General features: G+C 38.7%; 1 protein-coding gene across 11 annotated transcripts in view; it reads left to right on the top strand.

Annotated features, from left to right (window-relative positions):
• Positions 1–27767, top strand: part of fat1a (FAT atypical cadherin 1a) — a 94628-nt gene that overhangs the window by 64227 nt on the left and 2634 nt on the right. For 3 of the 11 annotated variants that reach the window (XM_051127549.1, XM_051127305.1, XM_051127391.1), the window contains 18 exons: positions 237–4307; positions 4944–5140; positions 5595–5748; positions 8107–8340; positions 10544–10933; positions 12288–12502; positions 12883–13020; positions 13111–13254; positions 14629–14826; positions 15656–16478; positions 16565–16696; positions 18182–18339; positions 19120–19576; positions 19670–19823; positions 20981–21091; positions 22374–23020; positions 23138–23275; positions 26404–26439. In XM_051127549.1, the coding sequence (XP_050983506.1) occupies positions 237–4307; positions 4944–5140; positions 5595–5748; positions 8107–8340; positions 10544–10933; positions 12288–12502; positions 12883–13020; positions 13111–13254; positions 14629–14826; positions 15656–16478; positions 16565–16696; positions 18182–18339; positions 19120–19576; positions 19670–19823; positions 20981–21091; positions 22374–23020; positions 23138–23275; positions 26404–26439 (8397 nt within the window). The other 8 variants (XM_051127637.1, XM_051127473.1, XR_007829067.1 and 5 more) reach the window with 7 other exon arrangements.

Below are 27767 nucleotides of genomic sequence, written 5' to 3'. Positions count from 1 at the left end.
CTGAATGACTGACGCTCAGGCAGCTGATTAGTCTAAGACAATACAGATGCTTCTTTTCTTTGGCAAACTCAAATATTCATTAAAGATAAAGCTAAACAGACTTATACATACAACAGTATGTCATTTTTAACTTTAAATCAATGCATCCAAGTTTAAATTAATGAGTTCTAAAGAGTTCTGAGAAATTTAAACCTTTTGGCAAATGTTTGATACATCTTTGTCATATTCCTTCCTAGGAAACGTGGCCAATTCATTTGCTATTGATCCTATCCTGGGCACTATCACTGTGGCAAAGGAGCTGGACCGTAGCAGCAAGAACCGATTTGAGCTAACCGTGAAAGCCTCTGACAAAGGCACACCACCACTTAGTGCTACTGCTGCTGTTGACATAACTGTCACTATTTCTGACAATGCCATCCCTAAATTTGCGGAGAAGGAGTTTTCTGCTGAAGTCAGCGAAACGGCTCTTCTTGGAGCCTTTGTGAGTCTAGTTAGCGCCAACAGCCAATCATCAGTGTTCTATCAGATCAAAGACGGAAATGTGAATGGAGCGTTTGACATCAACCCCAACTCTGGAGTAGTTGTGACCCATTCAGTTTTGGATTACGAGACAATTCCGTCATACAAACTAATCATTCAGGGAACCAACATGGCCGGTCTGGCTAGTAACACTACTCTACTGATTCACTTGAAGGATGAGAATGATAATGCACCTGTATTTATTCAAAATGAGTTCACTGGAATGATCAGTGAGTCTTCTCCGGTCAACAGTGTAGTCCTCACCAAAGACAACACACCGCTTGTCATCCGTGCTTTAGATATTGACCATGATGCAAACTCTAGACTGGTCTATCAGATTGTTGAGCCATTTGCCCATAATTACTTTGCTATTGACTCGAGTACTGGTGCAATCAGAACCATCAGCGAATTGGATTATGAGCAAAGATCCGTGTTTCGCTTTACTGTACAAGTTCATGACATGGGAGTCCCCCGTCATTTTGCAGAGAAGGCTGCTAACGTGACTATTGAGATCTTGGACGTCAATGACTGCCCGCCTCAATTTAGCCAAGATCTGTATGAAACCACAGTCTTGGTGCCAACTTACAAAGGAGTCGAAGTGATCACAGTTAATGCCACGGATGCAGACTCAGGTCCAAATTCAAGGCTATTTTACTCTATTGTCGAAGGCAATATTGGAGAGAAGTTTAAAATGGACCCGGTCACAGGGGTTATCACTATTCAAAATGTCACTCAGCTTAGAAGCAGGTATGAGCTCAAAGTAAGGGTGTCTGATGGCAGGTTTTCTAAAACAGCTTTGGTGAAAATAAATGTCAGAGAGAATAAGGAGAGCAGCCTCAGGTTCACCCAAGAATCATACAAAGCCTCTGTACCAGAAAATTCCTTAGAGAAGAAGACGTTAGCTGTAATAGTTGCGGTGGGAAACCAAGTCAATGAGCCTTTGTTTTATACCATTCTGAACCCTGATAAGAGATTCACAATAAGCCGTACTTCGGGAGTACTCTCCTCTACAGGCATACCCTTTGATCGAGAAGAGCAAGGCATATTTGATATCGTGGTGGAGGTGACCAGAGAAGACAAGTCATCTGACATAGCCCATGTCCTTGTCACAGTGACAATCGAGGATGTCAATGACAACCCACCTGTGTTTGTCAATTTGCCCTATCAGGCACTGGTGCAGGTTGACACAGAAGCAGGTCACATCATCACAAAAGTGACGGCGGTTGATGCAGATATCAACAGAAATGCTGAGATCAGCTACCATCTTCAGGAGCTGAATGAGTTTGTTCAGATCAGCATGGATGGTGGAATCTCACTAACAAAGAAGCTTGAGAAAGACTCTCTTAACGCTGAATTTGTAATCACTGTTGTAGCCAGAGATGGAGGGGAACCAGCACTTTCTTCATCTGTTGAAGTGCCAATAATGGTTGTAAACAAAGCAATGCCTGTGTTTGAGAAAGCCTTCTACAGTCTGGAAATCCCAGAGAACATACCATTACTAACGCCTGTCGTACACATTCAGGCTAATGACTCTGAAGGCCCTAGAATAGTGTACACAATCACAGAAGGGGACCCTCTCAATCAGTTCTCCATCAACTTCAATACTGGCGTCATTCAGGTTGTAAAGCCTTTGGATTTTGAGACCCACCCAGCCTATAAACTCAGCGTAAGAGCCACTGACTCGCTAACTGGTGCAAAAGCTGAAGTCTTTGTGGACATAATCTTGGAAGATGTTAATGACAACCCACCAGTGTTTCATACTAAACTGTACAATGCAAGTCTTTCAGAAGCATCAGTGATCGGGACGTCCGTATTACAAGTATCAGCTACAGATGCTGATACTGGTAACAACCAAGTGCTTTTTTATCAGATCCTTGAAGATAAAGACAAGAGCTCTGATTACTTCAGCATCGATCGTGACACGGGCACAATCTGGACAACTCAGATGCTTGACCATGAGGAAAAACCGTCACATAAGCTGATAATTAGAGCAGTTGATGGTGGAGTGCCTGCCCTTTCCAGTGAGGTCACTGTGTTAATTGATGTAGTGGACCTGAACGACAACACTCCAGTGTTCTCACAGAATGTCTATGAAGCTACAATCAGTGAATTGGCACCTCGTGGCCACTTTGTCACCCAGGTTCAGGCTTCTGATGCTGACAATTCAGATAGTGGTAAACTTGAATTCTCAATTATATCAGGAAATGAAGGGCAGAACTTTGCCATGGATCCAAACACTGGGGCTATAACAATATCAAACCACCGGAAACCCCATATGGAGCGTCTCTACAACATCAATGTATCTGTATCAGATGGTGTTTTCAGAAGTTCAGCCATTGTGAAGGTCAATGTTATCAGTGCTAACTTCCACAATCCTACGTTCAACCAGGTGGATTATGTGGTTGAGCTTCTGGAGAACTCACCAGTTGGAACATTGGTAGTTGAGGCCCAAGCGACAGATGATGACTCAGGTACATATGGAAGACTCACCTATCATATAGTCAATGACATTGCAAAAGACAAGTTCTCAATCTCTGAAAATGGAGAGATCTTCACTTTGGAGAGTCTTGACCGAGAGAACGCATTGGAGAAAGTAATTCCAATTTCTTTAATCGCTAAAGACGGTGGCGGCAAAGTTGGCTTCTGCACTGTAAATGTGATCTTAACGGATATCAATGACAACGCCCCGCAGTTCAGAGCTGCTGATTACAGAGTTAACGTTGCTTCCGACATGCCAAGAGGAACAACCATACTCAAGATTGCAGCATCCGACATGGATGAAGGTAGTAATGCAGACATCACCTATTCTATTGAAGGGGACGCAGACAATGTTGAGGAGAATTTTGAGATCCACCAGTTTAGTGGTGTCATTGTAACAAAGGAAAGCCTTATTGGATTGGAGAACCAACTCTACACGTTTCTTGTTCGAGCAAAAGATGGTGGAAATCCCACCAAGTCCTCAGTTGTTCCTGTTTATGTCAGGATTCTTGCTCCAGAAGTCCCAGTGCCAAAGTTCATAGAGTCCCACTACAGGTTTGCCATAGATGAAGATCTTCCTCTTGGTTCAGAAATAGATGTCATTCAGGCCGAAAGTGATCAGCCAGTCTTTTACAGCCTGGTGAAAGGGAATACTCCTGAGAGCAACCAGGATGAGGTATTTGTAGTTGACCCCACCTCAGGATCTTTGAAGCTGGAGAAGAAGCTTGACCACGAGAGCACCAAATGGTATCAGCTAACCCTACAAGCACAAATCGAATATGATGGTAACAAAGTCATCTCAGCTGCGGACATCAATATCCAGGTCAAGGATGTCAATGATAATCGACCACTCTTTGAGTCAAACCCTTATGAAGCTTTCGTTGTGGAGAATCTCCCAGGTGGCACCTCTGTTATACAGGTAAAGGCCACAGACCTGGACTCGGGCACTAATGGCCATGTGGTTTACAATCTAGATTCCAGCCAAGAGACAAGGGACATTGCAGAATTGTTTGCCATCAACAGTGAAACTGGATGGATTACCACATTAAAGGAACTTGACCGTGAGAAGAAAAACAAGTACACCGTTTCAGTCTTAGCCACTGACCGTGGAGACAAAGCCCAGCTGATGTCCAGTACCAAGGTGGATGTCACAGTGGTAGATGTGAATGACAACCCACCAAGGTTCACAGCAGAGATCTATAAAGGCACAGTAAGCGAAGATGACCCACCTGGTGGAGTCATTGCCATTCTTAGTACTACAGACCTGGACACCGAGGAGAGTAACAAGCAAATCAACTACTTTATCACAGGTGGGTCTGATTTGTACTTCTAGTAGTAGTTTATAATGGAGTAATTTATAGTATGAGCAATTAATTATCTGTGGGAAACCATTTACGGCTAAAGCAAAATATCCTACGATGTGCTATCAAATTGTCACGTTCTGAAGGATTTCTGTGTAAAGAATACTTAGATCATCGAGAGATTATAAACAGAAAAAATGATAATTTTCACAATGACGCTTTTGAAACAAAGCGGGAATGTTTCAGCTCTGGTGATAATTAATTAACGCGAACATCGATGCCAACCGTGAGATGAGATGAGCACTTTCTGGCAGAGAAAACGGTCTCATTACATCCACTCGTCTTCGCCTGATTGTAGAGTGATGACAGAAATTGGCATAACAAGTCACACTGCTACTTATTTACATAGACGCTTTGTGTTAATATTGTGAAGTCCAGGCAAACAAGTAGTGAAGCTTCGTGAATGCTTTCCCCGTCGTGAATGTACCCGTCGCACAGATATCTCACAGTAACTAAGCAGTTATAAATTGAGCCATTACTGTAGCTTCTACACATACAACAGGAAACCACATAAATGCATAATAATTTTAACTGGTGTTTACATTCATTAGTTTGACTGACGTTTCTCATGTGTGCTCTCTGAAGGTGGAGACCCCTTGGGGCAGTTTGGCATTGAGCATACTCAAGGCGAGTGGAAGGTCTCGGTGCGAAAGCCTCTCGACAGGGAGGAGAAGGACAATTACTTGCTGAACATTACAGCCACTGACGGGACCTTCACAGCCAAGGCTGTGGTTGAAGTCAAGGTCTTGGATGCCAATGACAACAGCCCAATTTGTGAGAAGGTATGAATGTTGGTTTTGTGTATATGTGTGTGTGGGAAGTGCATTGCAGCAAAATGTCATGTAGTCTGATTCTGTCAGTTAAGGGGAGGGCACAGCCTACCCGCTGTGCATGCTAAATGGGACGAGACTTAGAGAGAAAGAGAGAATGTCAGGAGGGATTTGAAAAGGTCCTTATGTGAAATGCAGCATTTAAGAAACAAAGAGAGCGATTTTGCACTGCAAGAGGGTTTTGTAAGGGCTAATGTGCTTCTTTTACGTATTGTGTTCCTTTTTGAATAATGTTAATTTAATAGAACTCCTGCGGTGAAAATCTTTTAGCCCCTTTTTCAATTTGGCTTCACAATTACGACCAAACTCTTTCTCTTTACTTTCATTTCTCTTTTCTTTTTGGCCCTGTCATCCCATTTGGGAAGTCACTAATGTTTTTCACATGCCTCTCTTTCTGTATTTGCAGTCATTCTATATGGAAAGTGTCCCGGAGGACTCCTCTGCTGGTAGGCTTATCCTGCAGGTCTCCGCCACAGATGCTGACATCCGTTCCAATGCACAGATCTCCTACGAGCTGCTAGGCCAAGGGTCCGAACACTTTAGCATTGACTCTGAGACAGGTACGCATTTGGTATTCAGGATGTGTCAAATGTGTCACGTTAATTAATTAGTTATGAAAAATAATGTGATTAAAATATTTTAATGCAGTTAATGCAAACTGACGTGTTAAACTGACAGCCCTAATATAAATATATATATTATACACACACACTACTGTTGAAGTTTGCAGTCGATAAGATTAATTTATACTGTTATTCAGCATGGAAGCATTAAATTTATCAAAAGTGACAATAACAACATTTATAATGTTACAGCTGATTTCTATTTCAAATAAGTGGTGTTTCCACAAAATATTAAGTGTATATAAAACAAAATATAAAATATTATTTTGTTTTATTTGTATTAATATTACTGTTTTTACTCATTTAAATAAATGCAACCTTGCTGAGCATTCTTTCTAAAATCTTAAAAATCTTACAGACCCCAAAAATCTAAACAATCTAAGACTATTGTCTCAACAGACAGACAAATATATGCCTCATAAACAGAACATTTTCAACATCGTTTACTTTTGCCTGCAGTCAAACACACATCTCATTTAAAACCGTAATGATTTCTAATTTAATTGCTTATCCAGAGAAGGATGTACACCCTTGGGCTTTCATTACTGTTTTACAGTGAACACCATGGAATTCTATTCGCGATTTTTTTTACTAGAATGTTTAATTCACGCAAACATATTCACACTAAATATTTTAATAAAACATTTGAAGTGTTGCCCCACTTCAGCTATTAACTCAAATCAACTGTCTCTCAGCTGTGTGAATTAAACATCAGTTCCAGGCGGAAAGAGAGCAGAAATCAACAGTGGGTTTGTGACAGCGTCACACTGCTACAACACAAAAGCTATTGTAAAGGCGCTACTCACTGGCTCTTTGATAAAACCGAGTGTGAAGGCAGGGAATGCTGGCTCGCAAACTGAAGGAGCGCTACTGTTCTTCTGTGTGGGTTTAGTGTGCACGGAGAATTTTCTTCGCTTTTTCCCCCTTCGTTCCGTCGTGGAAAAGAAGAGGAGCATTATTGCAAGTTAGCAATGCCAAGTGTGCTCTCGTGCGAGCCAACCAGACCCCTGAAAGCTGGCGGCTGCTTTGCCGAGGGTGACTTTCCCTTTTGGTTCTTTTCTCAGCTCACTCTCCCAGCAGCCCACATGCCGACTGCACTTTATTCTCCCTTGCTATTTCTCTCATTTCTCACCATCCTTCTCCTCTTTAATCTTTTCTATTTCTTTAAGCCGCTCAGCGCAAGGATGATTTTAGCTTCCCTCGAGGGAGAACTTTTGGACACCCTGCATTCATTCCTCCTTGAGATGCGTTCCAGCTAAAAGGTCGACACTAAACAGCTGGCACACAAAAGGGCCATTTTAAATCAGTGACCACTCCAATGGAACGTAACTTACGCTTTCTGAAATTATTAGGTCAGATCATTTCCTCATAAAAGAGACGACTGTCTCTTTCTCTCACTGCTTTTCTTGTGAGGGCGTTTTAGAGTATCCTCTTGACTTGACTTGACAGATGAGATAGTTTAAAATGAAATTGGATTGTGTCTTGTTCATTAGTGCAGTGCCAGCTGATGTTCAAAGTGATTGATGGCGAGTGAATTTTGGGGGTTTTAGCAAGCGACAACTATAATAAATATACATAAAGTAACTTTGCAGATATGAACAATGAGAGAGCAATGAACTATTTATGTATGTGCAAGCAGCATCAGGGTGCCTTCAAATTGGAGTTTACACAAATTCACAGAAATTGCAAATGATTTAATGGGTTAGTTCACCCAAAAATCAAAATTCTGTAATCATTTATTCACTCTTGTGTTGTTTCATGCCAGATATTTTTTAATAGAACCTGAGCGATTTCTCTCCTGCCATTGAAAGTCAATGCAACCAAAACTTTGACACTTCAGAAAGTTCATAAAGATAAACATTGTAATGAAAATATTTAACTAGGATTTTATTTATACATAGAAACATTGATCAATGCATATATATAGATCACATTAAATATGGTAAACCCTAAATGAAATAAAAATCTCTTGGGTTTCATTTAAAATGTCTTAATTTGCATTTCAAAGATGAGTGAAAGTCTTACGGGTTTTGAACAACACTGTTTGATGGAAATGCTTGAAAAAACAAAGTTTTGTGAAAGTGACATTCCAAAAGTTAAAAAGATTTTACCTTTAAATGCAAAATGCTCTGACAGTTTTTGTGCCAGTGACATTTTGCAATGGGCAGGGCAACCCAGCATGACACCGTGGTCGCAGCTGGTTAGGACAAAAACTCATTATTTACATGGAAGAGCTGTTATCTCTTGTGACATTTTTGTTAGGACACAGTGTAAATTGTGTTTTTGTTTCATCAGGTGAATTAAAAACACTGCTCCCGTTGGACCGTGAAGAAGAGGAGGTGCACAAGATGAAGGTTCGAGCTCTGGATGGAGGCGGACGCTTCTGTGAAGCAGAAGTTGAAATTATAGTCGAGGATGTCAATGACAACGCTCCGCAATTCACCTCTGACCCCTACACCTTCACTGTGTTCGAAAACACAGAGATAAACACACCTGTAGCTCGCCTGTACGCCACAGACCTGGACACGGGTAAGATCTTCACTATCCAGAACAATGATTATTGTATAAATTATACATTTAAAGAGGTCATTGATGCCCATTTTTCAAGTTGATATGAGTCTTAATGAGTAGTCTATAACATACTTCGGTTAAAATTTCTCAGTGGTAGTGTAAAAACACCCTTTTTACCTTGTCACACAATGTTTGTTCACAGCGAGCCGTTCTGTTGCATTTGCCTTTAAATGCTAACGAGCTCTGCTGACCCTGCCCTTCTCTACTGTGGGGTGACGAGCCGTTCTGTTTATTTTAGTCGCATTTAACCGTAAAACTTGCTAAGTAGCACATTATTAAGAAAGGCGATATGCAAAGATGCGTAAAAAACCCTTATACTCACTTCTTCTGTAGGTGAAGCTGGATCACGAATGATTCGCGCGAACAAAGAGGCATTTATGTAGATTGCCGGGCGCACTTTCTTCTAAATCGAAAGTAACGTTAATCCTCTGCATCTTTAGCTGCTCAGATGTCAGGAGTAAATGATGACTGCTATGTTCCTTATGACATCCAACAACAAAACACCTCGATTGCTCAACCGGAGACATTGTTGTCTTCCCCTGCCCCGAAGTGAGAGAATGGCCTCGATTTACAAAGATTACAAACATACCACTGGGTGGATTTTTATCATTATAGGGTGGTTGTGTACACACACTGCCAACACACTTTTATGTTCAAACAACATGTAAAAGTGAGTTTTGCATCCGATGACCCCTTAATATATTAAAATATAAATTGTGTTTGAATGTAAGTGTGTTTTCCAATATACTTTATAATTAACTGCAACAGTATGGCTTGTCGGTGTCCATCTGTTGTGTTAGCACTTTAGAGAGAAAACCAACACAAACATATGACATTCTCAGATCAGGGCAACACCTTTATTCTAGAAGAACACAAACATCTCTGTCTTTCTCTTCCTCTTAGTTGCTTTTGCTTGGATTCCGCTCTTATCATCCTTTGTTTTGTACTCTTTATCCTCAACCATTCACATTGTGTGCTCTGTGTACATTCCAGACCTATTTCACTTACTTTAAGTGTAGCCTAAACACAACCAGTCTTTTATTCTTTCCTCATTCCTCAGCATCAATGCCACAACCTTCAGCCTACAACTTGTAAGCTGCATCATAGACTTGAAATGATCTGAGAAGGTGTTTAAGTGATCAATAGACTGACATCATACTGAACTGTCATGAAGCAGCTGTGTTACAATAATTTGGCCTGACTGAAACTTTGTAAAACACAAGAGATTGTGTTAACTGGCTATAATGAGAGAGTGTGTCTTGATAGATAGGATTGTACTAGCAAGCCACAAATGAGGCTTACTCAAAAATGCATTAGAGGGATTAGTGTACTCTATCTTCGTCTTGTTTGTTTGTGTGTATGTGCTTTCCCCAATATAATAAGTGGCACTCACTTACACTTCTTAATATGCAGCTCAGGACCAGAGGTTTTACAGCTGAATCTTTTGTAGGATGAATTTATAAGTCATTAGATTTAAGCAAATGAGACGAAGACACAGTCGCACTAGAGGTTCTTGCAAATCATCATAACTGCTGGAGGCTTTGCTATTGATTTGAAAGCTTCTTAATCTGCAAAATCTATTGATTTGTTGGAAGTCTTTATGAAGTAGTTGTCCTTTCTTAAAGGAGAAGTTCACATCCAGAACAAAAATTTACAGATCATTTACTTACCCCCTTTTCATCCAAGATGTTCATATCTTTATTTCTTCAATCGTAAAGAAATTATGTTTTTTAAGGAAAATATTTCAGGATTCCTCTCCATATAGTGGACTTCAATGGTGCCCCTGAGTTTGAACTTTCAAAATGCAGTTTAAAAGCAAACGATCCCAGCCGAGGAAGAAGGCGAAACGATCGGTTACTTTCGGAAAAATTGACAATTTATATACTTTTTCACCTCAAATGCTTGTCTTGTCTAGCTCTGCGTCAACTCCCATCTCATTTTCTCCTCCAACTTCAAAATCACCCTATATCGCTGCAGAAGTACCGACCCAGTGTTTACAAAGTGAAGAGATATTGAGAGATATTACTGAGAGTGCCAGTGTTGGTATGCAGTTACATTACTGTTCAGAAGTTTGGGGTCATAAGATTTTTAGGAATCGGTTGACCACTTACAAATATCTTAAATGTCTATATTAATCTGATTGTGCTTTGTGTGTGTTTAGGTTCTAACGCCGAGGTCCTCTATTCATTCCTGGACTCTGCTGATGGTGTGTTCTCTATCGATGAGGAGACAGGTGTTGTGCGTCTGGATCGTCCTCTGGACCGTGAGTTGCGGTCGCTCTACACCCTCCGTGCCCGTGCCACCGACCGTGGCACCCCGCGCCGTCTTTCCTCCCTCACCACTGTCAGTGTTTCCATCTTGGACATCAACGACAACCCTCCAGTGTTTGAGCGGCGTGAATACACTGCCACCGTCGCTGAAGACATTCCAGTGGGCACACAGGTGTTGCGGGTGCACGCAGCCAGCCGAGACTCAGAAGCAGGCGCAGAGATTACATACACAATTATCAATGGAAATGAGAGAGGAGCATTCCGTGTCGACCCTCATACAGGTAAACACAACAGCTTTGATGAACCTATTGAAATCCCTGCAGAACTGGGAGCGGTTGAATTTCAAGTCATCTTTTAAGTTCTTATGCTTACATACACTGCCGTTCAAAAGTTTGGGATCAGTAAAATTTTTAATGTTTTTAAGGACTTTTCAGCTCATCAAGGCTGCATTTATTTGATTAAAAATACAGAAAAAAATATAATAATGTGAAATATTGCAATTTGAAATAGTGGTTTTCTATTTGAATATGCTTTAGAATAGAGTTTATTACTATGATGCAAAGCTGAATTTTCAGTATCATTGCTCCAGTCTTCAGAGTCACATGATCCTTCAGAAATCATTCTAATATGCTGATTTATTATCAGTGTTAGTAACAGTTGTGTTTCTTAATTTTTGGAATCTGTGGAGTTTTTAACAAAGTTAAAAAGAACAGCATTTATTCAAAATATATATCTTTTCTAACAATATTAGTTTTTACTATTACTGTTTATTCATTTAACACATCTTTGCTGAATAAAAGTATTAATTTCTTTCAAACAAATAAAGATGTAAAAAAAAAAATTACTGACCCCAAACTTTGAATGGTAGTATATATTGTTACAAATGGTAAAAATGGAAAAATGGAAAATAGTATCACAGATTCAAAAAAAAAAACACAACTGTTTCTACATTGATAATAAATCAGCATATTTGAATGATTTCTGATGGATCATGTGGCACTGAAGACTGAAGTAATGATGCTAAAAATTCAGCTTTGCATCACATGAATAAATTCTATTTTAAAGTATTTTAAAATATAAAACCACTATTTTAAATTGAAATAATATTTCACAATATTACATTTTTTTCTGTATTTTTAACCAAATAAAGACAGTGTTGATGAGCAGAAAAGACTAAAGAATCTTGAAAAAAATACCACATTATCAGTATCAAGGATAATTAACCGGCAGTAAGATTTTTAGTGTTTTTATAGTGTTTTCTGCTCAACAAGGCTGCATTTATTTAATTAAAAATACAGAAAAAAAATGTAATATTGTGAAATATTATTGCGAATTAAAACAGTGTTTTTTATGTTAATATACTTTAAAATAATGCGATGCAAAGCTGAATTTTAATTTGATTTTAAATCAATTACTCGAGTCTTCAGTGTCACATGATCCTTTTGAACGAGTGATTTTTCTACATATGCAACTAAGATGTGGAACCTACTTTCAGATGAAATTGTGAAGCGCAGTCACGTGGAAATTTTACATTATTTTTGAATATTTGAATATTTTTAAAGTTTGCTCATTGTAGATTTATTATTAATAGAGATTTTCATGTATTTTGACATCTCATTGTCCTTTTCTTCCCAGGCGGTGTCTTTGTGATCGAGCCTTTGGACTACGAAACTGTGCATGAGTTTTATCTCACAGTGGAGGCTACAGATGGAGGCACGCCGTCGCTCAGCGACATGGCCACAGTGAACATCAACCTGACTGATGTAAACGACAACAGCCCCATCTTTAACCAAGATATTTACTCTGCTGTGATTAGCGAAGACGCAGAACTGGGAAAGACCGTGCTCATTGTGAGTCTTTCTAAAGCACTTCCTGTGTTACGTCATCTTCTAAAATCAACACAGAGCAAAGAACACACACGCTAAACAAACAGTCCAATGTCAAACGAAAGCTTGGCGACTCACACAAATCTTTAATCTGCAGTCTCGCTTTGACTCTGGTCATTTATTAGAGATGTTCATGTCTTATCATGCTGAATATAAATTGTCAGTGTGAAAGTGAGGCTTTGATACCCAGCTCTGTTTCACTTGCATGCCTTCTGATTTCCCCCGAGAGTCTCAGCCAATAGTTACTGACTCACAAGGCAAGAAGGACGAAGGCGGGGGTGCTGCATACCTGAGTCTGTGGTAATCTTTATCTTAACCAGGTGTGTGTTTCTCTGTGTGTGAAGGTCATGGCCGACGATGCAGATGGTCCATCCAGTAATCAGGTGCGCTTCTCCATCATTGATGGCAATCAAGGCAGTCCATTCACCATCGACCCCATGAGAGGTGAGGTCAAGGTGGCCCGCCAGCTCGACAGAGAGAAGGTACAAAACACTCAGGTGTCTCAGGAGCAGGTGCATTGGCGGTCTGTTGCTGAAACCTAATGATGACATTTTGTTTTGTTTGTTTTTTAGACTTCAGGTTACACTCTGACTGTGTTGGCTTCTGACAGTGGAAGCCCGGCTCGTTCCAGCAGCGCTATGGTCAACATAGATGTCTCAGACATAAACGATAATCCACCGCTCTTCTCTCAGGCAAACTACAGCATCATTATACAGGTCTGAATCCTCAGATTTAATGAAACACTTAATCTTTAAATCTTTAGTTTTTTAGTTTAAGGTAAAATACTATTAAAAAAACAATAATAAAAAATTACAAAAGCACATAAAACTACTGAAACTAAGGCTAAAGCAACTAATTAATATATCATTAAATATCGTAATAGTATATAAATAATACTAAAACAATACTGAAATATGTATAAAAGAGTGTGAAAAATTCAAAATTTGTTGTAAAAAGTGTAAAAAAAAAAAAAAGGTAAAGGTTATAAAGTCTACGTAAACTTACTAATCAACTATACTGACCAAAAACAACATACAGTTGAGGTCAAAAGTTTACATCCCCCTTTCAGAATCTGCAAAATGTTAATTATTTTACCAAAATAAGAGGGATCATACAAAATGAGTGTTATTGTTTATTTAGTACTGACCTGAATAAGATATTTCACATAAAAGATGTTTACATATAGTCCACAATAGTTGAATTTATAATTTTTTTTGTTTAGTGATAATTGTTAATGAGTCCCTTGTTTATCCTGAACAGTTAAACTGCCTGCTGTTCTTCAGAAAAATCCTCCAGGTCCAACAAATTCTTTGGTTTTTCAGTATTTTTGTATATTTGAACCCTTTTCAACAATGACTGTATAATTTTGAGATCCATCTTTTCACACTGAGGACAACTGAGGGACTCATATGCAACTTTTATACATATGCAAATTTTTCTGAAGAAACTGTTAAACTGTTCAGGGCAAACAAGAGACTCATTAATAACTAAAAAAATCACTAAACAAAGACAGCTGTGGATCATTCAGGTAAGAACACAGTAGTAAGAATCTAATGGGATGTAAACTTTTGAGTCTTTTATGAGAAATATCTTATTCAGGTCAGTACCAAATAAACAATAACATGCATTTTGTATGATCCCTTTTATTTTGGTAAAATAATTAACATTTTGTGGATTCTGAAAAGGGGATGTAAACTTTTGACCTCAATTGTAAAGCAATACTCTAGTCAACTTTTTATTGTGCAAACAAATATCGATAGATAAATGTCTTTGAAAATGGGAAATAATGACTCCCTGAATTATTCCCCACAGAATATTGTGTTTCATGCTGAAATTCATCATTATGGAATTTAAATGCATTTCGAATACTGTTTCCAATTGCCTTTTGAAACATTGCTCCAAGGAAAAATCATTATTAGTCACCAGATATGCCTGTGCTTGCTGGCACATATAAAATATAATCATAGCTTCTCAATTCAAGTTACAAATGTGTTACATGCCAAATTTGCCTCAAGATATTAAAAACAAAAGTGTCAGTGTTGTAGGTCTAAATTATAAAACCTTTAACACGTTCTGCATATGTTGTATAGGAGAACCAGCCGGTCGGTACAAGTGTTCTCCAGCTGACCGTGTCTGACCGGGATGCCTCCCACAATGGACCTCCTTTTACATTTTCTATCATCAGTGGGAACGAGGGCGATGCCTTCCAAATCACTCCTCAGGGTGCACTGGTCTCTGCGGCAGCTCTGAGCCGCCAGACTCAAGAGTTCTACCTCCTACAGGCCCAGGTGAGACCTCAATCTCTCCCTCTGATTTTCCAACTCTCACTAAAGCTGTAGGGGTCTTGTTCAGTGTTCACTGGAGGTCTGAAGGGATAGATGAGCAATAGACCTGAGGTGAAGCGAAACTTGTTCATTGCTCCCCGCACAGGCTAGACATAGTCAATGGAGTATGATAAAGAAGCAGCTATGAAAACCTGAGCAGAGGAGTGAACCTATAAGAAAATAATCACAGCTGTCTTATTCCTAGTCTCCTAGTCTTTTAGGTGTTCTGTTTTTTTGTTGTTGTTTTTTTCAGTGGTAGGTCACTCTATGAAATGGACCACTTTTGATAGTAAATTTATATATGATAATATGCCATCTCAAGCTATATGAAATTCTCAAACTTGTCCAGCTATACATTGTTATGAGAGTAAATCCAGGCTCAATTGCTCCCTCTACTGATGGTGACTGCACATTTTGTATGGAGAGACTGATAATAAGTGCCAAAGTCATTCTGCCCTTAATAGTCAATTACACTTCAAACAGCTGACTTGATAATTTTGCACCATATGTTCGAAGACTTAATAACCTATTGTTTTAGTTAACAACATTTATAATGCCTGCTGTTCTGTGCTGTAAAGTGAGACATACCATAGGAGGTATGAAAACAATTAGCTGTGTTTTGAAATTAGACTCTTTTATGAGTTCTTCCTTCTGTAAATTCCTACCAGTGCATGCTAAGGTGAATATCACTATTACTATTGTTTAAAATTAGTGTTGTGGATTTGACAACTGAGTATGAAACTAATGCAATTCTGAATTCTCAATTCTAAACCTCTTTACTCTTTTGCCCTAGGTAACTGACAGCGGTCGGCCACCATTGGTCTCCACAGCATTTGTGAGTGTACGTTTGATCGAGGAGAGCATCTACCCTCCTGTTATTCTTCCCCTGGACATTTTTATCACCACAGCAACTGACGAATATTCAGGTGGGGTCCTTGGTAAAATCCACGCCACTGATCAGGATGTTTACGACACTCTAACCTACAGCCTCGTACCCGATAGTTCCTCCACCTCCGAAAACTCTGGCCTCTTCTCTGTCTCCTCTGCTGATGGGAAACTTGTAGCCCGTGGGAATCTGGACGCTGGTCAATACGTCCTTAACATTACAGTGACAGATGGTCGCTTTACTGCAGCTGCCCGAGTCAATATTCACGTACGGCAGGCGACAGCACAAGCGCTCGATAACTCCATCGCTGTGCGATTCTCTGCAATAGCACCGGAGGAGTTTATCGGAGATTATTGGCGGAACTTTTTGCGGGCTTTGCGGAACATCGCCGGTGTCAGACGCGGAGACGTGCAGTTAGTCAGCTTGCAACCTGCTGCTGATGCCTCCGGTGACCTAGAAGTACTTCTAGCTCTAGAAAGGTCAGGAAGTCCATTCCAGCCCCAGGAGGTAGTGTACAGGAAGCTGAACGCCTCAGTTGGGGTGATCGAAGAAATGACTGGAGTCCGTATTGTGCGTGTTGTGAAGAAACTCTGTGCTGGATTGGACTGTCCTCTTAGTTACTGTCAAGAGACTGTTTCTTTGGAGACGGGAGCAGTGTCGGCCTACAGCACGGCTAGGATTAGTTTTGTTACGCCACGTCACATGCGCACCTCGAAATGTCTCTGTGAAGGTAATGACTATACAGACGATAAATATTTTAAAGATGTATTTCACTTCCAGTCTAGAGTGATGATAACACTGTATGTCTGATTATAGGAACTGAGTGTCTTGTTCTGAGTAAGCTCTGTGAGGGAAGCCCCTGTCCTGATGGCATGGAGTGTGTAGAAGACCCTACGCACAACAAATTCAAATGCATCTGTCCTGAGGGAAAACAAGAAGAGTGCTCAGGTATGAACACACATTAGTGCAACCCACACTCTCTTTTAAAGGACCTTATAGAAGTCTCCATTGTTTTTTTGGTGGTACTTGCGAAGTCAAGTATACATATTGCTTGAGTTAAACTTGTAAATAAGAGGACCAAACCATGTAAAGAGATCAGTGTTATTTTGGTATCATTTACATACGGTTAAAGGAATAGTACCAAAAATGAAAATTACCCCATGATTTATTCACCCTCAAGCAATCCTAGGTGTATATGACTTTTTTCATTTAGATGATTATATTAAAAAATGTCCTGGCTCTGCTAAGCTTTATAATGTCAGTGAATGGGTGTTGAGTTTTTGAAGTCCAATAAAGTGCGTCCATCCATCATAAAAAGTGCTCCACACAGCTCCAGGAGGTTAATAAAGGCTTTCTGAAGTGAATCTGTGCATTTGTGTACAGTAAGTAAATGATCCATATTTAAAACTTCATAAACTATAATCTCTAGCTTCCATTAACTGGTACACAAGATAGTGGTGTTCCAGCAGATGACTTAAGACATAGGTATAGCATGAGCTCCAGTGAGAATATGCTAGTCTCACAAGAACCAAGTTTTGTTTACAGAACGGGAAAACCAGTCTCCTCTTGGCTTATATCAAAATCTTCCGACATTTTACAAATCCCCATTTTATACTTTTAATTTTTGACCAGTGTTTTGTTTTGCTCTCTACTGTGCTTCCACATTTGTCACTTCTCACCAGAGCTTACGCTACGCCTACATCCTATGTCATTCACTGGAATTCCAGTGTCTTGTACGCATGTACAAAAGCAGAAGCTAGATATTACGGTTTATAAAGTTTTAAATGGATATTTATCTTACACAAATGCATTGATTTGCTTCAGAAGGCCTTTATTAACCCAACAGAGCTGTGTGGAGTACTTTTTGTGATGGTTGGATGCACTTTATTGGACTTAAATTAAAACACCCAACCACTGCCATTATAAATCTTGGAAGAGACAGAACGTTTATTTAATAAAACTCCAATTTTATTCGTCCGAAAGAAGAAAGTCATATACATCTGGATGGCTTGAGGGTGAGTAAATCATGGGGTAATATATGAAACATGCATGTATGAAACATGCATACAGGCACATCACTACTGCAGAGATGGCGAGTCAGTGTCGCCGACTTCACCTCTTAAGGCTAAAACAAAGAAAGCGTTAGTTTATCAATAAATTATTAAAACATTTAATACTTGCTGTTTTTTCCTGACACATTCACAATTATATCTGCCAGTGTGCTTGAGCACTTATTAGGCTATGTAGGCAGTTAAAGGCTAATTATTATGATTTATTATTTGTGTTATTATTTATTATAAATTTGTGTTTTTTACAGTATTGTAAGCACTAATATTTTGGTCATGAAATGGACATGTGTTAGAAATATAATGTTGGGTGCGGACATTATGATAACATCACTTATAATTTGTTTTGGTTTGCTCTGTGTTTTAGAGCGCCAGTCGTTGACATTCAGCGGAAATGGATATGCACGGTACAGGCTAATGGAGAACGAGAATAAGGAAGAAATGAAGCTGTCCCTCAGACTGAGAACATTCTCCACCCACGCTACTGTCATGTACGCCAAAGGCACAGACTACAGCATACTGGAGGTGAGTGTGTACTCTTAACCCCCTCAATCCTTCCAAAAAAAGAAGAGAAAACAGAAAGAGTTATTCTGGAGCTGGGAGAAAAGAGGGGAGCTCTTTCTCACGCATTCCACTTTGGTGAGAGAAAACCACACAACTGACAGAAAGAGCAAAGGAGTCTGGGACTGAAATGCAAGCAGTGACATATCCCTGCTCTTACATTATAATAATCTGTTTCTGCTTATCCCTGAAGCATCATTCCTCATTTCATCTGTTTAATCTGTGTAATTAGCAAAATAATTCAGTATCACACTTCAAGTACTTCATCTTTTTAGCTGTTTAAAAATAACTAATAAACTGCCTACTCAGACATTAATTTTTATAGGCGCATTTTGGCCGTTATAAGCTTGTTTTCTGTCCAAAAAGGTGCTGACACAGAATATGTCTGTGCTGCCCAAAAATGTGCAAAAAATAACATTCATATCATACCCAAAACATGGCTTGCGCTTTAATGACCTTGGTTGTTTATTTAGGTGACTTACTAGGTTGTGTATATTTATACATACAAAATACAACTTAATGGACATGTTTGCATAGGCTGATATGTTATTTTATTTTTAAATAGCATAATATAATATCACAATATAATAAATAGCTATTTATCAGTTTTTAAAATATGTAAATGTAAAATATTTTGGCTGTCAATAGGCTAAATGTGAATTTGAGATACTATTTGAATTGATCTCAGATGTTTGTTATTTTAATATAGGGGCAGCATGAGTAAACTATCTGTGTTTGTTTCAGATTGTAAACGGCCGCCTCCAGTACAAGTTTGACTGTGGCAGTGGTCCCGGAGTGGTGTCTGTGCACAGTACCCAGGTCAGCGACGGACAGTGGCACACTGTCTCTCTTGAGGTGGATGGCAACTACGCTAGACTGGTCCTAGATCAGGTCCACGCCGCGTCCGGCAAAGCTCCGGGAACTCTCCGCACCCTCAACCTGGACACCAGCATGTACTTTGGGGGTCACGCACGGCCAACATCCGGCTCAGGAAGACTTGTGGTAAATGGGCTGCGGGGTTGTCTGGAGGGGATAGTGTTTAATGGAAGGGAGCTGCCACTATCTCAGGTTCGAGGAGTTCACTCAGTCTTGGAGGAGCTGGTCGAGGCGGCTCCCGGATGCAGCTTGGCTCCTCCACTGCAGGGCTGCTCCAGTAACCCCTGTACCAATGGAGGCACATGTTCATCATTGCCAAACGGTGGTATGTTTGACTTTTTGTAGCCCATTTTTTAGTAATTGCAGTTCAGTCAGAAATAGGAGTGACTAATATGCTGTGCTCTATTGTGTGTTGTAGGATATTTCTGTAAGTGCACCGCTGCGTTCATGGGCACTCATTGTGAAGTCACTATCAGCCCCTGTGCCTCAAATCCCTGCCTCTATGGAGGCACGTGTATCCCACGAGGAGGAGACTTCTACTGTCAGTGCAGAGGACAGTATTCTGGCCAACGGTGAGAACACATGCACATTTGAACACAGAAATTATTCTGACACTGAGCGACACTTGTACCTGCAATCAAATGATGTGACGTCCCGGTCATTTTTAGTAGACGTAGGTGCAAATTAATTGAATTATCTGTAGATGTGCTTCAAGTTTGACCTGAAAACTTTTTGTATTTTAAATGGTGTTCAGGTATTTTTTTGCCACTTTATTGTATTTTGGATCAAATAAACACAGCTGTGTCAAGCATAAAAGCCCTATAAAATCTGATATATTTTTTCCCAAATTCTGTTTTTTTCCAAATTATATTTTTATGTTTAAATTTTTCTAGACTTTGTTTAAATGGTTAAGTTCAGTTTTATTAATCAAAAAACATGTTCAGGTACTTTTTATTATTAACTTAGAACATTAATATTTCATCTTGTTTGATGGCTTAAAGTTTGATAGCTTAAACACTTATCTTGTGCTAGTGCTATCTTTTTTTAAAAAGAACAAAATCTTTTTTGATAGTACTATTTTTTGATAATCTAGTTTGATAGTTTGTGCAATAACATTCATACATTTTTAAGAATGGCTTAAGTGCCCAGTTATTTTGTCTGAATACACAAATATTCAGTAATCTCCATTATGTGACACTGTTGTAAATGTCTACTTTTCATTCTTTTTCTGAATGTTAAATCTCTGATTTGGTCATAATACTTTTAATTAAAATTTAAATTTTACTTTGACCACATAGCATTACACCATGTTCCTCTTCATGTAATTATTTTTAAAGTTTGATATTTCATTAATTTAGTTCTTTTTCCATTTTAATGACACTTTGTATACTCCATGGGTAGCCAAATTAAACTAAGCTCTGTCAATATTTTCATAAATTAAACTTTATTAATATGCATGGTGTAAGTCAAACTAGAGAAGAATACTTGAGAAATCCATGTGGCATTCTCAGTAATTCCTATTAAATTAGAAATTTAATCAGAAGCTTTGGGAGGCGATGTGATTGATAATCAGATTTAATTCAGTAAGACAGAATCAATTTTCTCTTTGAGAAATTTCTGCTGCAATTAAAAACTATCCAAACACAGTTCTTCTTATTTAAAGTTTATCTAAAGTTGTGCGAGTGTGAAGTTTCTGAATGACGTTTTGCTCTTTGTAATTTTCCATCAGGTGTCAGCTGGGTCCATACTGCACGGATAACCCATGTAAAAACAGCGGAAAGTGCATTGATAGCCTGGATGGTCCCGTGTGTGAGTGTGAACCAGGTTTCCAAGGAGACAGGTATATCTTTTGACCCATCTAATGAACCTGTGAGACTTGATCGATTAAGTCAAAAATATATTAAATGGGCATAATGAAGAGCTTCTTTATGAGATGCTACTTCTCCTGAGATGATGGCTAGATGAGACTTTTTAAGTGAAAGAAATTAATATGTTCAATTCAGCAAGGATGCATTAAATTGATTAAAAGTGACATTTATAATATTATAAAAGATTTCAATATGGTAATTATAAGAAATGTTTCTTGAGAACCAAATCAGCATATTAAAGTGGTTTTCTGAAGTTTCATGGGATAATGGATATATATATTTAAGAAAAAATGTTATGTTTATATATTAAATATATTTATATATAATATATATTATATGAATATAATATAAATATATACATGTAAATACAAAATATAAATTCAAAATATATACTGTATGTGTCTTTATATATATATACATAATAAATATACACAGTACACATACATATATTATGGACACAAAAACTTTTATTTTGGATTAATCTTTGCCCAGCACTAGTTTTAATAATAAATGTGTTAGTAGTAGTAGTACTATCTTTACATTAAGTAATTTATTTCTGTCACAGTGTCCTTAAGTTAAACCAAACTTTTATTTTGACGGATTGACATGAAGACCTTTAAGTTTCTGTTTGTATATGCTGACAATAGTTTTTCTCAAATGAAATGGCAAAATTCTGATGAAGTGACTCTCAGAGGTCAGCGCCGATAGCCTTGTGGTTATACAGCGCAACTGTGCTCACGGCGACCCGAGTTTGATTCCCTTTTCAAGGTCCTTTGCCTGTCCCGCTCCCGCTTTCTTGTCATCTCTCCACTGTGCTATATGAAAAATAAAGTAACAAAAGCCCAAAAAAAAAACTTAAAAAAAAAAGTGATTCTCAGAGCAGTTCTATGTTTTAATGTACTCATATATTGTGGCGGCAGAGGCTGAAAACACCACAAGCGTCTTGTGCATTTCAGTATGTACGTAATAAACGAAACCGTGCATCTGCACCATTCATTCACACAAACACATGCAGAACATTGATTTAAATAGTACTTTGTGGCTTAATATTCACAGACAATAATGCATATCTCATTTTGATTTAAGTGTTGTGACTTACTTTTGATTTATTCATCCAAATTCCATGACGTTCCGCGTTAAACAGTCGCAGAAATCATACATTAAAAAATCGTATTAATTCCAAACTGATACTGTAGGTTGAATATGAATGTGTATTTACAGTACATGTTTGTTTGTGTGTGTGTGTGTGTTTAGGTGCCTCAGTGATGTAGATGAGTGTCTGAAGAACCCTTGTGGCAATGGCGGCCACTGCCAGAACACATACGGCTCCTTCAACTGTAACTGCTCTGTGGGCTACAGTGGGCGGCATTGTGAACTCCGTTCTGAAATCCGCAACGAATTCGTCTCCACCTCTTGGAACATTGGCCTGGAGGAAGTAATCGGAATCGTCGTCTTCGTTGCCAGCATCTTCCTTCTCGTCCTACTCTTCGTCGTGGTTCGCAAGCGCATCTGCCGGCGCTCAAAATCCAAATCCGACGATGACGACAAGCTCGGCGTAGGCACAGGAGCATCGCACGCCTTCCTCCATCGGCCATACTTTGACTCCAAACTCAACAAAAACATCTACTCCGACATCCCGCCGCAGGTCCCTGTACGGCCCATCTCCTACACTCCCAGTATTCCAAGTGACTCCCGCAACAATCTGGACCGCAACTCGTTTGAGGGCTCAGCCATACCCGAGCACCCAGAATTCAGCACCTTCAACCCCGATTCAGTGCATGGGCACAGGAAGACGGTGGCTGTTTGTAGTGTAGCACCCAACCTGCCTCCTCCTCCACCCTCCAACTCTGTGTCAGACAGCGACTCCATACAGAAGCCCAGCTGGGATTACGACTACGATGGTATGTACAGAAACCCATCCGGAATCCAAATGCTATGCTTGTGACTTGTAAGACATCTATTTCTTGGGCTCAGAAAGTGAGATTGACTGTTCTTCTCATTTTTTTCACTCCTCACAGCTAAAGTAGTGGACTTGGACCCGTGTCTAAGTAAGAAACCAGTTGAGGACAGTGCATGTCATCCTTACAACACCAGAGGCAGCATGTCTGAGGTCCACTCTCTCAGCTCCTTCCAGTCCGAGTCATGTGATGACAATGGTACGTATGGAATACCATGCATTTGCTTTTACTCATCACAGATGACTGATAGATCGTAAATTGCAGAATATACTTCTGTGACATGTTCTTAGGCCTTTTTTCCAGATATCAGAATGAATTATACTGTACGATTCTTTGTGACACAGTGTAGAAACAGTACTAGTATTTTATTCCAGACATAATCTAGATCTCTTGCATGCTCTTTTAGTTGACAGACCCCTATACAGCTGATCATGTTTTCACAGTTTTTTCTTTTTGAACATCTGCTAACCCTGTCTGTCTTTCTTTTACTGATGTAACCAAGTGTAAAGGGTGATATGATTTTGGGTCATGTGTTATGTCGTTTCTCTCTCTCTTCCTTATCGCTGCACTGGGGCTTCAGCTCCCATTTGGATCAAATCCCACCACAGACACAGAGCAAGGTTTTAAATAGAGGCCTGCTCGTAAGTGAACACTCGCCCACGGTGGAAGGAAGCGATCACTAAAGGCCCTGCGAAATTCTCAATGCATAAAAAGAAAAAAGCTTGTCTTCCCTTTAAGGCCCCTCGTCTTTTTCTTTCGCCATCCCAGACAGCAACTTCTCAGTTTTTCATCAGTTCAAGGCAACATCTGAGAATGACCTATATAGTATCAATATTAGTTCTCTGTGTGAAATTCATATTTTGGATCTGTTCTCTTCTTTTTTTCCCTTCCTTTCTTTGTTTCTTAATGAAGCCAATGGATGGTTGAAGACATCAGCTCAGAGTGTAAAAGCAGGGTATGAAAAGTACACATGATGGGTCTACAGCACACACAACACAACATGTTGATCCTGATTACTGTATCTGAAGGCCTTTTCACATGACTTATGGCAAAGTTCCCCAGTGCATTGAACTGCAGGGAACAAACTGTCAAGCTTTAGCATATCCCATGCAACCTTGTACAGTTGAGTTTAGAAGTTTACATCCCCCTTTCATCTGCAAAATGTTATTTTACTACAATAAGAGGGATAATATAACATGCATGTTGGAATATATATATAATTTATATGGAATATCTTATTCAGGTCAGTACTAAATAAACAATAGTATTTAGTACTGACCTGAATAAGATATTCCATATAAAAGATGTTTACATATAGACATTATTTATTTGTCCTGAACAATTAAACTGCCTGCTCTTCTTCAGAAAAATCCTTCAGGTCCCACAAATTCCTTGGTATTGCAGCCTTTTTCTGTATTTGAGGGACTCATATGCAACTATTACAGAAGGTTTAAATGCTCACTGATGTTTCAGAAGGAAAAATAATGCATTAAAAGCCGGGGGTGAAAACTTTTGGAATTTGAAGATCAGGGTAACTTTAACTCATTTTGTCTTCTAGAAACATGTAACTTTCTTCTGTAGCCTTTTTTCCTTCGGGTGCATCAGAGAACATTCGAACCTTATGTAATAGTAGCGTATGAGTCCCTCAGTTGTCCTCAGTGTGAAAATATGGATCTCAAAATCATACAGACATTGTTGGAAAGGATCGAAATTCACAAAATTACTGGAAAACCAAAGAATTTGTGAGACCTGAAGGATTTTTCTGTAGAACAACAGGCAGTTTAACTGTTCATGACAAACAAGGGACTCATGAACAACTATCACTAAAAAAACAGCTGTGGATCATTCAGGTAACAACACTGCAAACTTTTGAACAGGGTCATTTTTATAAATTCAGCTACTGTTTTCTCTGGTGGACTATATGTAAACATCTTTTATGTGAAATATCTTATTCAGGTCAGTAAACAACATTGCTACTGACTGTTTGAAACAAAGGGTTAATGGACTATGTGCAGGATGTATCATTATGAAGCCGGTGTTGGTGCAAAAATTAAAATAAGATAAAAGATTTGCACTGGATCAGACTCTCTAGTCAAAATCTTTTGTAATTAAGTTATTATTACATTTCAGTTTTAGTTCTTATTTCAGTGTGTTTGATCTAATATTTATATTTTATTTTATTTTTTAAAATAACACACCCCTGACACGAGTCATGTGAAAGGGACTACAGTCGTCTAACCATTGACTCTTGACCCTCATTTGACCTTTTCAACCCCTGACCTTGACCTAACAACTCCCCCACTGAATCTCTGATAAACACTAATGCGTTATATTAAATGGATTATTCATATTTCCTATTTCGTATATTCCTCTGAAGTGTCAACCCTGCTTCTTTCATTTTTCTCCATTTGCTGGTTTTGGTTTGGGGCCAGAGAATGTCTTTGTTCTCTTTTATCTTTGAGAATTTTCCTGATCCTTCCTTTCATCGCTCTGTTAATGTGTGTAATCATAAGCACAACGTCTGCCGTCACTCCCACCGTCCTCCACCAGACACGTGCCTTACCGACACAACCGAATCCCACTGCCATTAACCCATCCTTCAGATCACACCCTTGTCAAAAGCCAAAACCCCATAAAACCAGTTAGTATCTGTTGTTCTGACAGTGCCAGTCAATCAGTCCAAAACCATGTTTTGTCAGATGTCATTGTGAGAAACGCTTTTGTCTCTGTTTCCTCTCTCCCTTGCAATCTTGACTTCCAGTGTTTCCTGTCATGTTTACTTCTGAAAAATTAATGTTAGATTTCTCTTATCTGCCCTTCTTGCAAGCCTCCCTAGTGACAGTAATCCACCTTGTCAGCTCTGTTGTTGACTCGGTGGAGAAAGAAGGTATTATTTTGCTGCTTCAATGCTGATGGGTATCTGTGTCTTAAATGTTTGGTGGGTGATTATTTGGTATCCGAAATGCCATTTTCTTCACCCAAATTATGAAGACAAAGAAATTTAAAATGGCTTAATCACTAAATCTTAAAAACAAAAAATCTATCAAATGCCTCATTTCCCAGTCAGGTGCCTCATTTGTTTTCAGTGGTACATGATTGTTCAGTTAATTTGCAGTACCAAGATTTCACTTTCCCACCATACTGTGATATGCAATGTTTCTGTGCAAGCAAATGGCATGAAGATCTTCATATACCTTCGTAGTTCTTACATTTGTATCCATCTTGTTCTGCACTCTTTTTTTCCACAGTGGTTTTCAATCTTGTAGTATTTGACATTTTCTCTTTCTCTCCTTCCTCTGCAATTCTGTTTGCCTTTTATCTAAAAGAGTCATTCTCGGCTCATGAACACAAGAACCCAAGAGGTGATTTATTATTTTAATTTTGTACAGTTTGCCTGAAGCCTTTCGATTTGATTTTTTTATTTCATTTTGGCTTGGTTACGCCCTTCAATATAACACAAGTCTGCATGTCCACAAAATCTGTGACAAAAATAGCATCAAATTAACTCTTGGAATCAGCTCATGTCTTTTTGGTATTTAGAAATGAATGGATTTTGTGCAATTTTTGTCACAGCTCTTTGTCACAAGAAAAAATTGTGTGTGTTTTTCTATCCTGGTGGGGACTTAAACCTGAATACACACCAACTCATGGGGAAACAAGTTTATAAATCATACAGAATGAGTTCTGAATGAGTTTTTATTTATTTTATTATTATTATTATTTTTGATAATGTAAAAATGCAAAAAGTTTCCTGTGAGGGGTAGGTTTAGGTGTAGGGTTGGTTTAGATCTAGTGATATGGCTTGTACAGTAGAAAAACCATTACGCCTATGGAGAGTCCCCACAGGAATAGCAAACCAGACCTGTGTGTGTGTGTGTGTGTGTGTCTCCCAAAAATTCCCCTTAACTCCTTAATAATAACCATAAAACACTCTCCCTAATAATATAATGTGGACAAATGGATATTTTAAGTATTGACTAATTGTCATGTGTCAAGGTTGTTTTGTAAATCTACAAACAATATGCATATTCAGAGTTATTGTTTACGTACATGTGTGATGTGTGTTTTTGTGTACACTCCAGTATTATTTGTGCAGTGGTGAATGATCTGCATTGTGTTGGTGTGATACTGACGTTGCATGCTGTTGGTTTTAAATGACCTGAATGTTATTAACTGAGTGGTTTATGAAGTCCTGAAGTCAATTCAACTTCTATTTACACAGAGTAAATTGTAATAAAAAAAATTTGCATGGGAAGATTTTCTGTGAATTTCAGGTTGAATTCAAGTCAACATTATTAACATTTTAGTCTATTTATATATATATTTGTGACCCCAGACCACAAAACCAGTCATAAGGGTCGATTTGTTTGATAGGATTTGTTGGACAATATTTGGCAGAGATACTATTTGAAAATGTGGAGTATGAGGGTCCAAAAAAAAATCTAAATATTGAAATAACTTCATTGCCAAATTAAGTTCTTAGCAATTAGCAAATTAAGTTTTGATATATTTACATTAGGAAATTTACAAGATATCTTCATGGTACATGATCTTTTCTTAATATCCTTATGATTTTTGGCATAAAAGAAAAATTGATCATTTTGACCCATACAATGTATTGTTGGCTATTGCTACAAATATACCCGTGCTACTTAAGACTGGTTTTGTGGTCCAGGGTCACATTTATTAT

Source organism: Labeo rohita, chromosome 1 (genome assembly GCF_022985175.1).
Source record: "Labeo rohita strain BAU-BD-2019 chromosome 1, IGBB_LRoh.1.0, whole genome shotgun sequence".
NCBI lineage: Eukaryota > Metazoa > Chordata > Actinopteri > Cypriniformes > Cyprinidae > Labeo > Labeo rohita.
The sequence above is the reverse complement of the archived record's forward strand: the minus strand, read 5'-3'. Positions and strand labels throughout refer to the sequence as shown.